At 37.6% G+C, this 17,221-nt stretch overlaps 1 protein-coding gene across 1 annotated transcript in view; it reads left to right on the forward strand.

Annotated features, from left to right (window-relative positions):
• LOC141906271 (uncharacterized) overlaps positions 1 to 17,221 on the forward strand; it is a 51,609-nt gene that overhangs the window by 27,892 nt on the left and 6,496 nt on the right. Inside the window, exons 11-16 of the mRNA XM_074795515.1 lie at positions 5,013 to 5,111; positions 6,281 to 6,460; positions 7,685 to 7,698; positions 8,285 to 8,303; positions 14,140 to 14,229; positions 16,935 to 17,214. Coding sequence (XP_074651616.1) covers positions 5,013 to 5,111; positions 6,281 to 6,460; positions 7,685 to 7,698; positions 8,285 to 8,303; positions 14,140 to 14,229; positions 16,935 to 17,214 — 682 coding nt within the window. The remainder of the gene's footprint in view (positions 1 to 5,012; positions 5,112 to 6,280; positions 6,461 to 7,684; positions 7,699 to 8,284; positions 8,304 to 14,139; positions 14,230 to 16,934; positions 17,215 to 17,221) is intronic.

Consider the following 17,221-nt stretch of genomic DNA (forward strand, 5'->3'; position numbering starts at 1 on the left):
CATTTGTGGCCAGCACACAGATCACATTGTTCAATGGGGTTGGGTCCAGGACTCGCGAGATTTTCAACAACACGGGAGTAACGTGTAATAAATGATGACTTGAATTGCATGACTACCTACCACCCCTCATTATTGTTGGAAAACTAAACGTTCGGCACTGACTAAAAATTAGTAATAACATTTTAGAAATGGCCAGAATTTTGACTTAGGTTCTATCTCATTTTTATTTTACAATTGCGATTGGTATAATTTTTTTTTAAACGGCCGTTAAGGCTTCATGTTTCGTCTGCAATTTACTGCAAATAGTTACGCAACTACGCACATTTCAGTGTTTTTGGCAGCTGTACACTCAATCGGCACCGTTCGTGACTAGCTTCACTGCGGAATTATCATTAATTAACATCGCCATATCACATCATCAACTTATATTGTGCCTTAAAACCCTAACAGCCGAAATAATTGAAATGCACACACGATTTCTATCATTGAAAATTGAGAGAGTGGCCATGTTTGTGTTTGCTGCTTCGCGTAAATCCCGCGCGGTGGCGCAACCGCGCGGAGTGGGGCCGATACGTCCAGTGTGAGTTAGAGTTGCAATGAGTTAACTCCTATTCAAATTTAAACTCACAGCTGTGGAACTGGGCCCAGGGTAATCAGTTATGTGGAAAGTTGGTAGCGTAAGAGTTATAAGATTTCAAACTCTTGAAGATGAAATGTACGTATGATTAGCAGGCTAAGGATGCAAACAAAAGTTTGAAATCTCCTCGATGTGCTCTAAAGGATGGCCGACCTGTGTTTGCTTAAGCACGAAAATTTTATTATGCCAATTTCGTATACATGTATCTTGAAAAATAACTTTCTAAGCTTATTAGTGGAGATTTCAGGTTGAGTTTTTGCTTCCATTCACCCATCACTCTATCACTTGCCAAGACCCTGACATGAAATATTGTATATCCTTTATATCATTTCTATGCTTTTTCTTCGGAGAGCTGTATTCCAGCTAATTACAAAAAGGCTTTATGACGAGATTGATGATTATTTTTCACCAGGCTTCAGCTGTTAAGTTAAATTTTTGAAATTACTGGTATATTCATGGTAGTGGCTACTGCTACTCACATGCTGAGATAAATTTCTTGTGTTTGTGTTATTTGTTTGTAACTTCTCTTTTTACTCTGCATGTTATCATGTTATGTTTATTATTTACACTTTAAAACTACCTAAAAACTAGCCCAATCAGGCATTGGGCCTAATTGTAAGCGGTTGGTCTGATTAGGCTGGTTTATATATATATATATATATATATATATATATATATATATATATATATATATATATATCATCCTAGTAGGGTAAGTTAACATACTATATCGTTTGCCTGAAAGTTGGTCAGTAGGATGTGCTAGGTCCATGGATTACACCTTCCGAAAATGGCTGCCATGGTGGACATCTTGGAATTTTGCGTTTGCGCTCGACACACTACAAATGACATGAGATTTTCTTGAAAGTTGATAGGTACAGGGATGAAAATCTTCCGTCCAAAGATGGATTTCTGACCTTTTAGTTACATTTCCATCATTCTTAAGAACAGTGAAAATCCGGGTCACAAAGAAAGATCGGTAGATCAAAGCGGCTGTAAAAGCGCTGCAACCGTAAAAGCGTTCGTTATATGTGTTTTCCCTATCTCCATTCAAGAAGACACTACAAATGTAATCAATAATTGTATCTATTTGAATAGTAAACATTGTATTGATTGTACGCATAACACGGAAAAAGCCGATCGCGGACGTAGAACCAGCCCGTGTATCTGACGTCTGGCCGAGGCCAGGGCCGGGTTTTAGGCTTGTGGCTGCATCCAGGACTGTGACCGTGTTTCAGATGCTACCAGCCCAATTCAATTCAGTAGATGAATTTGTGGCTGAACTTCGTGGAGATTTTGTCAATTGATGGTAAATTTTGGTAAAATTTTCTAAACCCGAGGGGGGACACCCCCTCGAGCTTCCCCCGCTCCCGACCTCTGGTCGCTGGGGCAACGACGCTGTACGTCATTGCTGGTCGTTGCGAACACTTGTTTCATTTATTATAATTGACATTTCTGACCTTTCGGATTTGCCCATTTTCATCCCTGTAGGTATGATGTGCTAGTTACATGGATAACATGTGTTGAAAATCAGGTTTCTAGCCGTCCCAAAATGAGTGCCAAGCTTGGCATCATGAATTTCTCACAAGGTGTGATGGGGTAGGTCCACTGATAACACCTCAAAATCAAGTTTCTCGCTCTTCCAATATGGCCACCACGGCGATAGGCACCAATAGGCATTTTGAATTTCTTGTTAGTGCTCCAAACATTACACATAATTTTCCTGAAAGTTGGTGTGATTTGCTAGGTCTATGGATTACACCACATCGATATTCAAGTGTTTGCTCTTTCAAAATGGCTGCCATGGTAGACGACATCTTGAAGTTTTTGTGAGTGTTTCTGGCCAGTTACTGGCCAGTTCGAAATGTCTGCCGTAATTTCCATTTTTGGGCATCCGATATATGGAAACTCTTGACACTGTACTTTAAAGAAGGTTTACGATAAATAAAGTGCTATTATATTTGATAGCCTGACAGTGTTGTTACTAAAACTGGTACTAATGAAAAAGGAAAGAATTTCGAACTAACAGAAGAGGACTACAATGCTATATTAATAGAACATGTAAGAATTATATGTTGTGTTCATGTATTAGTGTGTTGATAATATTGTATCTCCCCATCAATGTCACGAATAACTGGTAGCCATATTGGATTTCATCGTCCATCAACTCCATAATGGATATCAATACATGTCAACTGTATAGCAGACTATTAGTCATTTTGGATCTCGTTCCAATTCAGCTTGGTGGCTGTATTGATTAGTAGAATATCTGAAAACTTTAACAGCTGAACAGTGTTGCTGAAAATGACTGATTAACATCGCGATCTATGTATTTTGCGGCAGTTAATGCAATGTAGAACAGTTGTGGAAACGTATAGAATTATTACTTTAAAGTCTTGTCTGGTCCAAGGTTGCGTAACAAATATGACATTCATATAATACAACGATTGCTAGGAATATTCTCAATAATCATTAATTGAGGTTTTTAACAGTATTTTGTCTCATGTTTGTTTCTGTCTCATGTTCGTTTTATATGCTTTGATTTAATTGTATTATTCGTCGATGAGTAATGAAAAAACTGCTTCTTTGTGGGGGTCTAATGTACTTTTTCTTCTGCTATTTTTCATTAGTCTTAAAACCATTCTTCTATGTAAAAATCTGAAACAATGGAATGTGTCTAATTCAAAGGATATTAGATACTTGCATTGTTTTGCTATAGGCTTGGTTAAGATTGTTAAATTCTGAATCACAATGGCGCATTTTGAAAAATAAAATTAATATTCCAGTCAATACAAATCAGTTTCATTCGTGCTAATTATTGGCAGACTGAAGAAAAAATCCTAAGTGTTTGTTCCTGACAACTGTCTATGTTATGAAAAAACTTGAAATTTGTCATGCTGCATTATGTTGCTGCATTACGTTCCTGTCACAATTTTGACCTTTTGGAGCGAATCTTCCAATGATGTCTACGATTAACAAAACAACAAATTAAGGTTTTATTTTTCAAATGTGATTATCAAAACTTTAAAAATCTTTGGGCATGATATTGAATTCTAAATTACGTTCTAGGGCAAAAGTGTGATGCATATAATTGTCATATTTAAAATTCACGAGAATGCATACATGTACTTGATAACTTCAGCTAAGTCCGGTGTATTAAGATGATTGTCAGGCGGGGGTTCGGTTATATCAGCTGTCGAAGACGTTGGATGTAAACAATAATATAAACCACGTGCGCGATGCAAACAGGGACATCAAACTAAGAAGCACTGAATTTGTGAATTACATGTGATTTGAATAGGCATCTGTGCTGGTTTTTCAAAAAGTCGAATCTAAATTGACTCCTATTGCATAGGCCTAAAGCCAGGCCCTTTGGAATTGGATTGTATTCAACACAGTAATTCGTCTGTAATTTGCGATGAATCTTTTTAAAAATTAGCTTGAAGATTAGGTCTGACGAGATATCCACCCTTATAGTAAAAAAAAAATATTGGTGACTAAATATGGCTGCCAATGGGGTGGCCATCTTGAATTTCTTGTTTGCACAATGCAGCCCGCAATTCTTGATGGATTTTTCGCAAAGTTTGGTGTGAGGATCAGGGTAGGTAAGCTGTCCATACCTATTGTATATGGAGGTCATCGGATTTCATATAATGCAATTCTTGATGCATTTTCATTATACTAGGTGTAAGAATTATGGTAGGTGAAATGTCTTCCCCTTATTGAAAATTGAGGTCAAGTAAGGCGCCAGGGTTGCCATCCATCTAGGATTGCTTTTCAGCACGATGCCTACAATTCTTAATGCATTTTTTCATGTAGTGTGATCTTTGGGGCAGCGAAAATGGGCTTGTCTTTTCATGTAAGGATATATTAACAGAAAATGAACATTATCGCCACATAGCCTATACCATCTTAACTATTTTAAAACTTGTTACATCGTTTCAATGTAAATCTTTCTGTAAAACTTTGAATACTAAATCATTCTTCTTCTACTGCATCATGAAGGTAAAAGGCCCGTGGGCCTCTTGTTGTAACAAGTGATTGATTTATGTCTGAAAGCGGTTTTGAGACTCTGATTATTTAAGCCATATTTAATTCGGGTCTGAACATGGCTTTACCTCGAAAATAGGCAACACTTGTAACTGTATAAAGTTTTCATTGAAGGATGGTTTTAGATTATATTTGTATTTTTCTCGCTTCAACAACGAATCATTGAAAGGTCTAAACAGATTTTGAACAACTCCGCGATTAACATAGCGATCTGAAATTCTATTTGTTACAGTCGTCACTGACCCAGTATAGAAATAATATGGCAGCAGATTCGTGTCAATCTCCAACATCACCACATTCACAAACTTCTTACTCTCCCTCACAGTCTCCAGGCCCTAGTGTCGCCACCTATAGTGAGTCATACTATTTACAGCAAACACAACAGACGGCCGCGTTACAGCATCAATTTGAACAGTTCAATATGGTGAGTATTGATTAGTATTTAATTAATCATACATTTCATATCTGCACATTGTTCAGTGATAGAGTTATATTAGAATTACTAGTCCAATCACTTCGAGCAAGTTGAATATTTGTGTCTATTTGAAATAAGATATCTTGATCTTCATTATAGTCAATGGATTGATATCAACAAATCCATTGAAAAAAATTATTGCAGATATAAAATGTGTTCAGGGTTTACTATCTTGTTGGGCTTTGGTCATATATGCTCTAGACTGTGGTTGATAAGGGTTTTTTATACTAAATCATAGCATGCTTTTATTATTTCTACTTCTATGCTTTATATCAAGTTTTGGTGTTTATAGGTATTTTCTATAAAATATTCTATTCAACTTTTCAAAATTGTGTTTCCTCGGATATCTCGTGTAGAAAGTTTCTGTCAGTTGGTCTTTAGGTTGGTTGATATTTGGTGGAATTATTGACAGTGTAGTATTGAAAGTGTATTAGATGCTGAGCGGATTAAAATATATTGTTACACAAAGGTGCATGTTCTCACAAAGGCTGTGTAGGAAAGACTGAAGAAATGCAACATTTAAGCAAGAAAAAAAGACTGCAAAGGAAAACACTATAGATTGTGAATGAATGAATATTCGGAAGGAATGAAACATTGTTTACATCCAGTTACTCTCACTGTTGAGGATACAACAGAGATAATTTGATGTGATATGTATTGTACAGAGACGTGGGTTGTATATTCATTGATCAAACGTAATCCGCTTTTCTCGCTCGGATGAATTTTCCCGAGTGTGAGTTTTACTCCTGTAGTCAGTCCAATCAAACCAAGCTGCGTATATTCTTTTGCAATATAGCTTTATGTTGACTTACTAACAAACTGTGATGGTCAAAGGTTTCTAATTGTTGTATTTTGAACATATTATCCGTATATATCGTTCGTGATATTCTAGTTTGCATTTATTCCATTTAAAGATTCACCAAAGATTTCTGAAGAAGAATAATTAAGAGAGATATAATTGATGAATTAAACAGCCATCACCAGGTGTGGTCATTCCTCCTGATGATGGCAACAACCATAAGGTTATAGTTAAATTTCAATAAATCTTTGGAATTTTTTTTCTTAAAAACTTTTATTTAGTATTTTTAAACTAACTAGATATAATCAATATTTTATAGTTACCGGATGCCCAGCAGCAGCAGCAGCAGCAGCAGCAGCAGCAGCAGCAGCAGCAGCAGCAGCAGCAGCAGCAGCAGCAGCAGCAGCAGCAGCAGCAGCAGCAGCAGCAGCCTTCAACGTCGATAAATAATAGTCAGTATACAACTGCAGATATTCTGAATAGTTTACAATTTACTCAAGTAAGTATCTGTGGCTCTTTTCAGGACCCTGAAAAGCCTCTCGCCACGAAACCTTTATCTTGGGTTTGCTCTATCTCAGGCTCTATGAGTGCTAAGCCCATTATAATTATCTATTTATCTATATATTGATACAAAACTATGTACCATCTAATGTCACCGTGGAGAAATAATTGGCCTTGAGATCAGGTGTGGTAGTCAATCATTGTATAAACTAATGCAATGGCTAGATGCGGGTGTGAAAATATCTATAGAAGGGGGCCAAACAGAGGCTCATAATTTCAGCCAATAATAATATAATAATTTGTGTCTTAGCCTATATAGCGCTAGTTCCAACGAAGCTGCTCAGAGCGTTTTACATTTTTCGGTACAATTACCCCGGCCATTTTAATACTCTAACATGTATCATTCATCTCTCCCTGGGGAGAAATGACACCGAACGGCTAACAAGCGCACAGGAGTCATCTATCAGGCCAGGTACCCATTTACTTCTGGGTGAAGAGAGGCAATGAGGATAAGTGTCTTGCCCGAGGACACTCAGTGAGCCCAATCAGTGAGCAGGAATTTTAATCATGGACTATCATAGTGTCAAATTAATTTTACAGTACCATTCCTGCAGTTACAATAGCCCAGTTGGTAGAGCGCTACACTCGCACCTAACATCAGAAGTTCAAGTGCAACATCTATATTTTTTGCCTCCGATGGCTCCCGCTCTCCACAGGGCGAGCTTATCCAGGGTTCGTGCCGGTGCTTGAAAAGCTTGAAATGGCTTGAATTTGAGAAATGCTCTTCAAGCGCTTGAAAACGGCTTGAAAATAGATTGAAAGCTTGAAATAATTATTTTTGACTTGAAATAAAAGAATATGGCTGGAAATGCTTGATTATGACAAATTTCCTTCTTCGAGAATTTTTTCATTGAAATCGCAGACAATACATTTTCGTGTCGTTTCTACGTGTGCATCATGTCTTAGGCATCCATAAAGAAATTAATTGAATTGTATTGAATCGCGAGACTCACTTGCATTGCGACTTGTGGTGAAACTCTCCAGTGTCTGGAGACTTGAAAATATGGGGAAATTTCAGTCATGCATGCAGAGCCGTCGGAAGGAATTTTTCAGTGGCGAGGCTTATTTCTGAAGGGGGGCTCTTGGGCCCTCCCGCTGAAAAATTTTGAAAATTCAATCGCCGGAGATGCGTTTCAGGGCCATTTCATGGTCTCATTCACAGAAGCATGAGAAGTCGTGAGCCAACCACCTAGTACGGAGAACGACGAACTGCTACACGCGGTACAGCGTGTTTTTGAAAAAAGCATTAAAAAATTTTCAATTTTTGTTAAGCAAATAAGTGGGGCCGCTTTGGCAGCCCCTGCCGCCCCTGTTCCTACGGCTCTGTGCATGTTATCGAGCATTGATGTAAAATGGCATTGAAATTCCACACCAGGTGTGAGAGCCATGTTGAAGGCACCGCAGCCTCGTCAAAGTCATTGAACATTACAAATTTCGTATTAGGCCATCCCAAAATAATGGTCTGTTTGTCGTCACCTGACCGACCCGACTTCATAGGTACCGAGTGGAAACCTTTTTCTGGGATTCATTGAAATAAATTTTGTTTTTGACAAAATAGCTTACCCACTGCCGATGTATGCGCTACGTATGTTTGAATTCAAGTGTGCATCGTGTGAAAACGTGGCTCGACTATGGCCTAGTTTAAGTTTTCCAGGAAACTGGCAGTGTTCCAATAATCTGCCATTCATTTCTTAGTGACTATATTAAAGCTGGTAATGTTATAGCGTGCATATATTCAATCTACTGTTTCATTTTGAACCAGAGATGACACTCAGGACGAAGTAAGAATTTTAAAATTTATTCTTGAAATCTAGGATAATTTGACAAATTTCCCTTGCACGACGCAGATTTGGGATATTGTTTCCACTAAAAGAGGTGATAAATTTGTTGTTTTTTTTGCCCTAAAATTTTGCAGAAAAAACGATTCTAACTACCTACCCACTGATCCCAAAAATTTGAGTTGATTAATTTGGGATGGCCTAATATCCAAATCTTGATTGATATATTTAAGCTAGGAAAAGCTGGTAATCATTGTGATAAACGGGTTTCATCTCTAACAGAATCGTTTCAACTTAGCGGTTCAACTGAAAAATAAATCGAAATTTCACCTCTTTACCTCTTAGCGAGCCTATGTCAACGGTCTGGCCGATCGATAATCATTCGTATGCTTGATACACTACGCTCAAAGCTATTTTTAGCACACTCAAACGCAATTTCAGTAGCCTGTAATTTCACTACTAATGGGCGAATTGAATGGATTAAGCAAAAATATATTTCATCATTTGTTTTTCTTTATGGTGCGCAAAGTTGAAAGCCGTTATTGTTTGAGAAATAACCAAAAAGTGTCAAAAATTCGATTTATTTGAGCACATTTTTTTATGCAGCATCTTTAATTGTCCAAAATAACACATTTGAAAATTCAATGCTATTTGTGTCGGAAGAACTTTATCTCGTCAAGATCCGATGCTTTGTTCAGTAGTTATGGGCTTTCAAAGACGAAACCCCCCCCCCCAAAATCTTGGTTATATATAATTTGTGTTGACCCGGTTTGAACTCCATCATGACATCATAGCATTCGATGAATTTGTAAATGAGGTGGATCAGCAGGTGCTAAACAAAATGACGGCACAATTGAATAGGTTGATAGTCATCATTTCTAGCGCGAATACTGAAACTCAAGGTGTATGATATAACGATTTATTACGTGCGATGTGTTCAATGATTCATCTAGTTTTGAAATCCCGTCCATAAGGTAACGTTGCATCAAGATATCTGACGAAATTCTGGGTTCAATTTGTGGTTACTTCCGTGTTCGCCACACGGCTGATTCACTGATGATACTGATCAGCTGATAGCATCAAATTTTTTAAGATGAGTCTGATATATTTAAACGACTGGAATAATTGTTTTATCATCATTTATCGTCATTTTATTGACATTCGCATTAACGATCCATTTTGGAGCCTGATTATTTGTATTAGTTTGTTAATCGCGGCATAGTGATGAGCGTTCGCGTTGAAACAGTCGTGTACAGTCGCGTAGGCAATATTGCCTTATACTCTCGTGGTCACTGCGTGTATGTGTCAGTTATAGATAACGCGCGCCAAGGCGCAGGTCGCGCGTTACAACGGTTCTGAGTGAAGATGTAAGCTTGCCTGCCTACTTAAATCAATAAAAACCATGTCAGTCGATAAACTTTATTTCGCCAGTTACCGGCACTGGCCTCAAATTTGCATAGACTTGGGAGCTTCTGTCCTAATTGAGCTGTATGATAATGAAAAACCTCCGATGAATCCCAGGCTCTCACTTGGCCGGGTCACTCATAGTTTTAGTTGTTTTATATGTCATTCTATGAATGTATTAGAATTATGAATATTAATTTGTTGAGACAAAAATTCCCAAAATCAATTTTTCGAAGATTTCATTCTCGTTAAAAAGTCAGTTATCACTGACCAAAATTAAGTCCTTTTTGATATATATTTCTTATTTAATTTTCAATGAAATGAATTTTTTCGTACTACATGTAGTAGCCTATATGTGACAAATTTTTTACTTCACACTATGGTTCACCATTGGTCCTCTATTTAACATTTTTATACGAACCTGTTAAAAATAGGCAAATTGGCTGCGACGATCGAAAATTGCATCCAACGTGCCTGAAAAGATAGCTTGAAAATGGTATAAATCTAGCTTGAAATGGCTTGAATTTCACCTGAGCTTGAGACAATTAACCCTGTTATCAACATTCCTGAGATGGCATAGGCATATACCTCATAAATTTCAAAAGATCTGAATTCCATGGCCAGTAAATGTTTGCACTTCTAGGCAAAAAAGCCACCAAAATAAATAGATTTGAAAAAGATAAAATCACACTATAGTACTCTGCAAGCCCCTAACCGGACTCTTATGTCTATAAACTTTAACAAAAAAATTACTTACATAAACACAAAACATTAATTGCAAGTTACTGAATGTTTCACCAAGAACCTAAGTGTCTGACACTAGAATCGTGAAGCGAAGATCAATTTGGAAACAACAATAGTATGATGATACATGCAGTTCACTGCAAAATGTGATGATTGTTTATGATAGCAGAAGTTGGTCTCTATGGATCGGTATAAATGACAGAGATAATGATGCTATTTACCGCTTATCCTGCATCACTACCCAGGGAATGTGCGCTAATGCGTAGATGTTACTGCATACGATTCATGATTTTCAGTTGCTGGATTACCGCTTACGAGTCATATTCAACACTGATCTCCATTTTCCCGGCCCCCTGGGGCTGCGCATTTCACTGACTGGTGCATTGTTTCATGAATTATGTTGATCTTGCGACTTGGTTTTTAAGCCCACTTGGGACTTTAGTCCCAGCGGGCTATTGCGTTCACTTTTCCGCCGTCCATTCGTCCGTCCGTAGACGGAATCCAGTTATTTTGGGAAGCCTTGAAGACAAGGTAATGTCATGATATTTGGTTCATACATGTTTCTACCCTAGACACATCTTCAGCCCAAAAACTGGCCCAGTCAGATTCAAGATGGCCGACTGGCAGCCATTGTTGTTCGCCAAAATCAGCACTTTGTACACATTTTTGAACTTTCTGAGGGAAATTTTGAAGACGATTAAATCAATAACCTTGATCTTTCATATATGTTTGAATCCCCAAAGGACCCATCACCATGAGAAAAATTGGGTCGACTGGACTCAAGATGGCCATCCTATGACCTTTTTAGTGCCAAAAAATGTAAATTTTGGCCCGAACTCTGAGTCCTGTAGCTTCCTACTGGTTTGCCATTTGTCATTACAATTTGTGATGGGTATTCTTTGAAAAGGGATCTTTTATACCAGAGACAATTCAATTCAATTCAATAAACTCTTGTATAAGACATGTATTTTTGGTCCGGCAATTATGACACAATTGGCGGCCATCTCGGTGTCATCAGTACTCATTCGTAGGTGGAAAAAAGTTTTCCCACATTATATTTATACTCAAGCATATTTTGTTACAACAATACATTGTAGCTCTTGACATGTTCTATGATTGTGCTGAGTTTCAAGCCCATTGGTTTTTGTATATGGCCACCAGGGGGCATTGAACATTGCAATAACTTAGTATTTCTATATTAGATTCGTATCTATGCATATTTTGCTACCATTCATGACATGGTCTATGATTGTGGTAAGTTTCAAGGTCATTGGTATTTGTATATGGCGTTGAACATTGCAGTAACTTAGTATTTTCATATTGTATTTGTACCTATGCATATGTTATTACTACAATCAATTGGAAAGTTGTAGCTCATGACATGGTCTTTAATTGTGGAGAGTTTCAAGGACATAAATTATTCTATATGGTCACTAGGGGGCGTTGAATAGTAGAATAACCTAGTATTTCCTTATTATATTGGTACCTAGGCATATTTTGTTACCCTGATCAATTGCGAAGTTGTAGCTGCTGACATGTTCTATGATTATAGTGAGTTTCAATGTCATTGGGCTTCGCATATGGTCACCAGGGGGCGTTGAATAGTAGAATAACTTAGTATTTCCATATCATATTGGTACCTAGGCATATGTTGTTACCACAATCAATTACAAAATTGTAGCTGCTGACATGTGCTATGATTGTGGTGAGTTTCAAGTTCATTGGATTTTTTCAGGGTCATTTGATGGGGCATTGAATATTGAGATTGTTAGATTGTTGAGGATCTGAAACCATTTCTCAAGTGGGCATGGTGTCCCTGGACCCCTAGTTTTCAAAATAATTTTCTGTGACTTTATTTTTTTCAAATCACTGGGCTAATTACTGGAAGGCACTTGCAGATACATGTATGTATTAACTCTGTAGCATCAGTCCATGGGAAGCATGTTGAAAACTCTCCAAACACTTGATAAACAGAGCTTGATCTCGGGATATAAAATCTGAGGCTATGATACTCAGGTGTTAACCTATGGGAAAAGGTGGCCTGGGTTTAACAATCAAGGAGCACTAGCCCACTTGGAACTTTAGTTCCAGTGGGCTATTGCGTTCTCTTTTCGTCCGTCGTCAGTCCATGGACAGAATCCAGTAATTTTGGGAAGATTTGAAGAGGATAATGTCAAGGTATTAACTTATAGTCTTGATATTTGATTTTCATTAGCACTGGCACAGGATACATCTCACATGGGTTTGGGATCACCTGATTCTTTCTTCTTGCCACCAGGTAGAGATAAGTATTATATGATATACAATTTGTCAATTCATTTTGGCAACTATGCGTATTTTTAACCATAATCAATTGCAAAGTTATAGCTCATGTCATGTTCTATAATTGTGTTGAGTTCCAAGGTAATAGTTGAATAGTACAATAACTTAGTATTGCCACATTATATTGGTACTTAGGGATATTTTGTTTCATCAATCAGTTGCAAAATTGTAGCTCATGATATTTTCTATGATTGTGGTGAGTTTCAAGATCATTGGGTTTTGTGTATGGTCACCAGGGAGCATTGAATATAGAATTTTTAGATTGTTGAGCATTTGAAACCATATCCCAGTGGGCATGATGTCCCTGGACCCCTGCTTATTCACCCTATAGTTCTTACTGCTACCTCAGTACCGTACAGCGTTTCCCAAAAACTTTGCCGAGTACAGAATTTTTCTGGCGATTCAGGCACATAATGATCCAATAGTAGCTCGTGACAAAGACAAGGAGATAATAAAAGGAAATATATAGTAAGATATTTCAGGGAATTCTCAACGATTACATCGATATATATCATCATATATTATAATCAACCAAATGCATGAATGCTGCATAAGATCGTCTACACTAGATGCTTCATTACCGTATTTCTCCAAGGTCTATCAGGCTCAAACTGCCCAGATCATATAAAAACCCAGGAATGAAATAAAGATTTAGAAGAATTATCATTAAAAAAGTGGCAGAAAAATAGTTTTGTAAAAAATAAAGTCGATGCCAGTCGCAATGAGTCGCACATGTTCTACTTTCTGCGACGCGACGTGACTTGCAACGACCTACGCACTCTTGCGACTGGGAGCAACGCAACGCGATTCGAACACACAATGGTAATGAGATGCGTTTTCAAATAATTTTTTTGGAAGGCTTCATAAAATTTCTTATCGAGAATTTTAACTCATCCATTTATATTCATATTGCTTCGACCATAAAGACCAGTATTTTAGCTCTAACTCAAGGCTATTAGTAAACAGCCTATCAATTATGGATTGCAACTGGTTGGTGGGGATAGAATTTGCAGAAGAAAGCAACATGACAGTTTATTTGTTCGTTCCGAGTGTTAGAACCAACTTTTCCCGTGTAGTAGCCAGGAATTCGAAATTTTCGATCTTTGCCAGTTTTAGTTACCATGTGACAACCAGAATGGCGGGTCACGTTGCTTCAACCTACGTGCCCTTGCAACTGGCAGAAACTAGTTGCACACCGTCGTTGATAATCGCGTCGCAACCGACTTGCGACGCAACGTGATGATCACGTCACATCGCAGGGCCGACCTACACCTGGCTTTAGACACTTCTGTAGAAGTGTCATTTTACCAATTCTGTTTGAACTCTTGCTTCTGCTATAGAAAAATTATTTTGTTATTTCACATTACAGTTTCAAGATACTCGGCCTTTAACATCGTCGCAATTAAATAATGGTATTTATACGACTGGAGATTTGATAAATAATTTACAGTTCTCCCAGGTAAGTTAGCATACATCGGGTTATTACATCCATCCATTGGTCTGTCCATGGCCATTTATGGTAGCCAAATTGACATTACATGTATTTTACATCTGAAATTTTCACAGTGAAGACACATTGATGAATTCTTCTTGAAATCCCAATTAATCCATCACTGCAAGAGAAATTCAGTTTGTTAATTTCAAGACGGCTTTCAAGTGGGCTAAAGCCCACTTTTGTCAATTGGGCATTCATTTATAGCTGGATTCTATCTACTTATGCTGTTGAGCAACAGTATACAATAAACAACTTTGATAATATCTAAGCCCAGCCATCAGCTGGCAGCGACTACATTGACTATCTATGTTTTAAGTTTTTTGCAGCTTGACTATTATGTCAATAGAAATAAGTATATTAAGGAAAACCAATTTTTCAATACAAAAAAGTAAAACCGTCGACCTTGCTTTAATCGTCAGCGTGTAATTCGTCATTTTTCTTCAAGAACGGATAAACGCTTCATTATTTCCTTAATGTTTCGGTCATTAATTTGTCATTTATAGGTCGTTATTTTGCTTCAAACGTTACTATTTTGCCGATGCGTTAGTATTGTTTATATGTAAAATGGCATCGGTTAAACAGTGATTGCACAGAGGATTACTATAAAACAACAGGTGCAGCACTGTTTATTTATCAAACCATTCGGTCTCGATCGCCAGACAGTCGTGGTTTCATAGCACGCATAACTACAAAAAAAATTGCTGCATACTTGTATGTCAACTCCCTCATCACACGTGCACATCTTTTCATAGTAATAGAGCCCTCGTAGAGTGATCAACAAAATAGTACTAAACTGTTTTTTAGATTCAGCGCAGCTGAATCTATTACTATTAAACGGAGTCTTGAATTCGTGTTGACCGCTATCTCCTCCTGAGTGTGAAATGATTCACGGGCTAAGGTCTGCATTAAGTTGGCTGTTATAATGGCAGCTAAGTGGCGACTGCTTTTGAAGGCTATTGATAAAGCCTAAATTGGGTAAATTGGCAATTTTATGCCGTTTTTGGGGATTTTTAGCGATGTAGTGTGATGTCATCTTGATCTACTAACGTTAACACATGAGCGGAATTGTACCAAATTTGCTGTCGAATTTACAAGTATGCTTTTTATATATCACTGATACAACATATATCATTCTTCAATTACTCGTTATGATCCTGCCTCTGCGTGGGATTCGTCTTGTTGAGCTTCTTTTATGCATTACTACTTGACGCTAAGGTGGTTGATAAGGCGGGTACGTAGCAGGGTGGCCGCGATCCGCTCGGTTTCTCATACGGCGTGGTTTGAGTTCAATGCCGTTAGAATGATACTACAGGGGAACGAGGACTGTCGCTTTTATCCAGCGAACAAACATCGCTCACACGTACATATCGTTCATATCGAACTGATCCACTGTAGTTTGAGAATAGATAGAGAATTCATTAGAATGTCTAACTTGTTACTAACCCGACCACATAGAAAGAATCTTTTTAGTATCATCGATCATGGTTTAAAAAAGTAATGTACAGGGTAGATAGGTGGCCGACTTTTAAGCTCAGCAATGAGTGGAGAGACAAGGTATCAATTTTTTTGCCTCAGGTCTTGACTTTGAATCCTGAAAATCCTGACGGAGTTTGTATGGAACTTAGAATACTTTCTCATCTCCCGATACAGTTAGATTTGATTTCAGCTTCAGCAACAAAAATATTAATATGACATCTGAGATCTTTTCGATTTAACGAAACCTTATAATTTATTAGGAGGCTTATAATCTCTAATGATTACATGTATTTCATTTCAAAATCTGTTAGGCCTACTTAAAATGTGTTACGTATTTACCTTCTCTTCCTTGTATAAACAACTGTTTGTCATTTAAAATCTAATTAACTTATGTGTCAAGTATAAGCTGATAGAGCACCTTACTAAACCAATGTATGGTCTAGTATGGTGGATATGATTAACTCCTTCAATTTACTAAATTCTGCGCTGAATCTAAACAGTGCCCATGGGCAGCTTATTTAAGATTTTGCTTAGAAAAGTGAGAAATTCCCTGAAAGGAATCCGTCCATGAAATAACTCAATCGTGGACAGTGAACAGTTGACAGCCTTCATCAATGTGACTTCAACTCAACGAGCAGCCTTGTTACAAACGTATATGCACCAATTTTCATTTTGACATCATTGGGTTACGCATGTAAATTGCCTGGCCCATCAGATACATCCCATGATTACACGGGTTCTTTGAATAAACAAAGACTGGTGATACGAATCAGAAAGTAAAAAGGCACTTAATTCGTCAATCGGATAAATCTTCATTTTTAGCTGGTCCCTAATATGCCGATTAAAGCGAGGTCCACTGTATTAGACATGCCATTTAGTGGTGTGCAGGCGTGTTGGAAGCAATTTTTGATTGCCGAGGCCAATTGCCGATTTTTGAGAGGTTCCAATATTGCTGCGGCGAATTTACAATTTTGTCAAGAACATGTGAAAGAAACAGACGTCATTCAGCAATAACGCCAAGCATGTCTAATTGACTATGCGCCTCTCAGATTGACTCTTTGGCTTAGTTTTTGTGATACCTTTCATTGATGATTGATGATTATCAATTGAATCAAGTATTAATTTACACTCTAATGGCTAAGAATAGGATTTCAGGGAGTCAAAATGAAATGCTATTTTGTTTCTTTTTCCAGGATGATTCATCTATATATAGCAGTACATTGAATAACCTGAACAATGTACCGTTATCACAGGCTAATTTACAAGGTTTAGCCAGTAATCAACAGGATTTCCAACCTTACTATCAACAACCTAGTGGAGTAGGCACTGGCAATCAATTATCACCTCAACTATCTCCACAACCACAACAACCAACGACAAATTCTCAAGTACAAACTCCTACAAGTAAGATCCCTGATATAGTGTTGACAGGCGAGTTTCAGCACTCTACTCTACTCAGTCAACTATTTACAGGTACGTA

The sequence above is a fragment of the Tubulanus polymorphus genome, chromosome 5 (assembly GCF_964204645.1).
Source record: "Tubulanus polymorphus chromosome 5, tnTubPoly1.2, whole genome shotgun sequence".
NCBI classification, from domain to species: domain Eukaryota; kingdom Metazoa; phylum Nemertea; class Palaeonemertea; order Tubulaniformes; family Tubulanidae; genus Tubulanus; species Tubulanus polymorphus.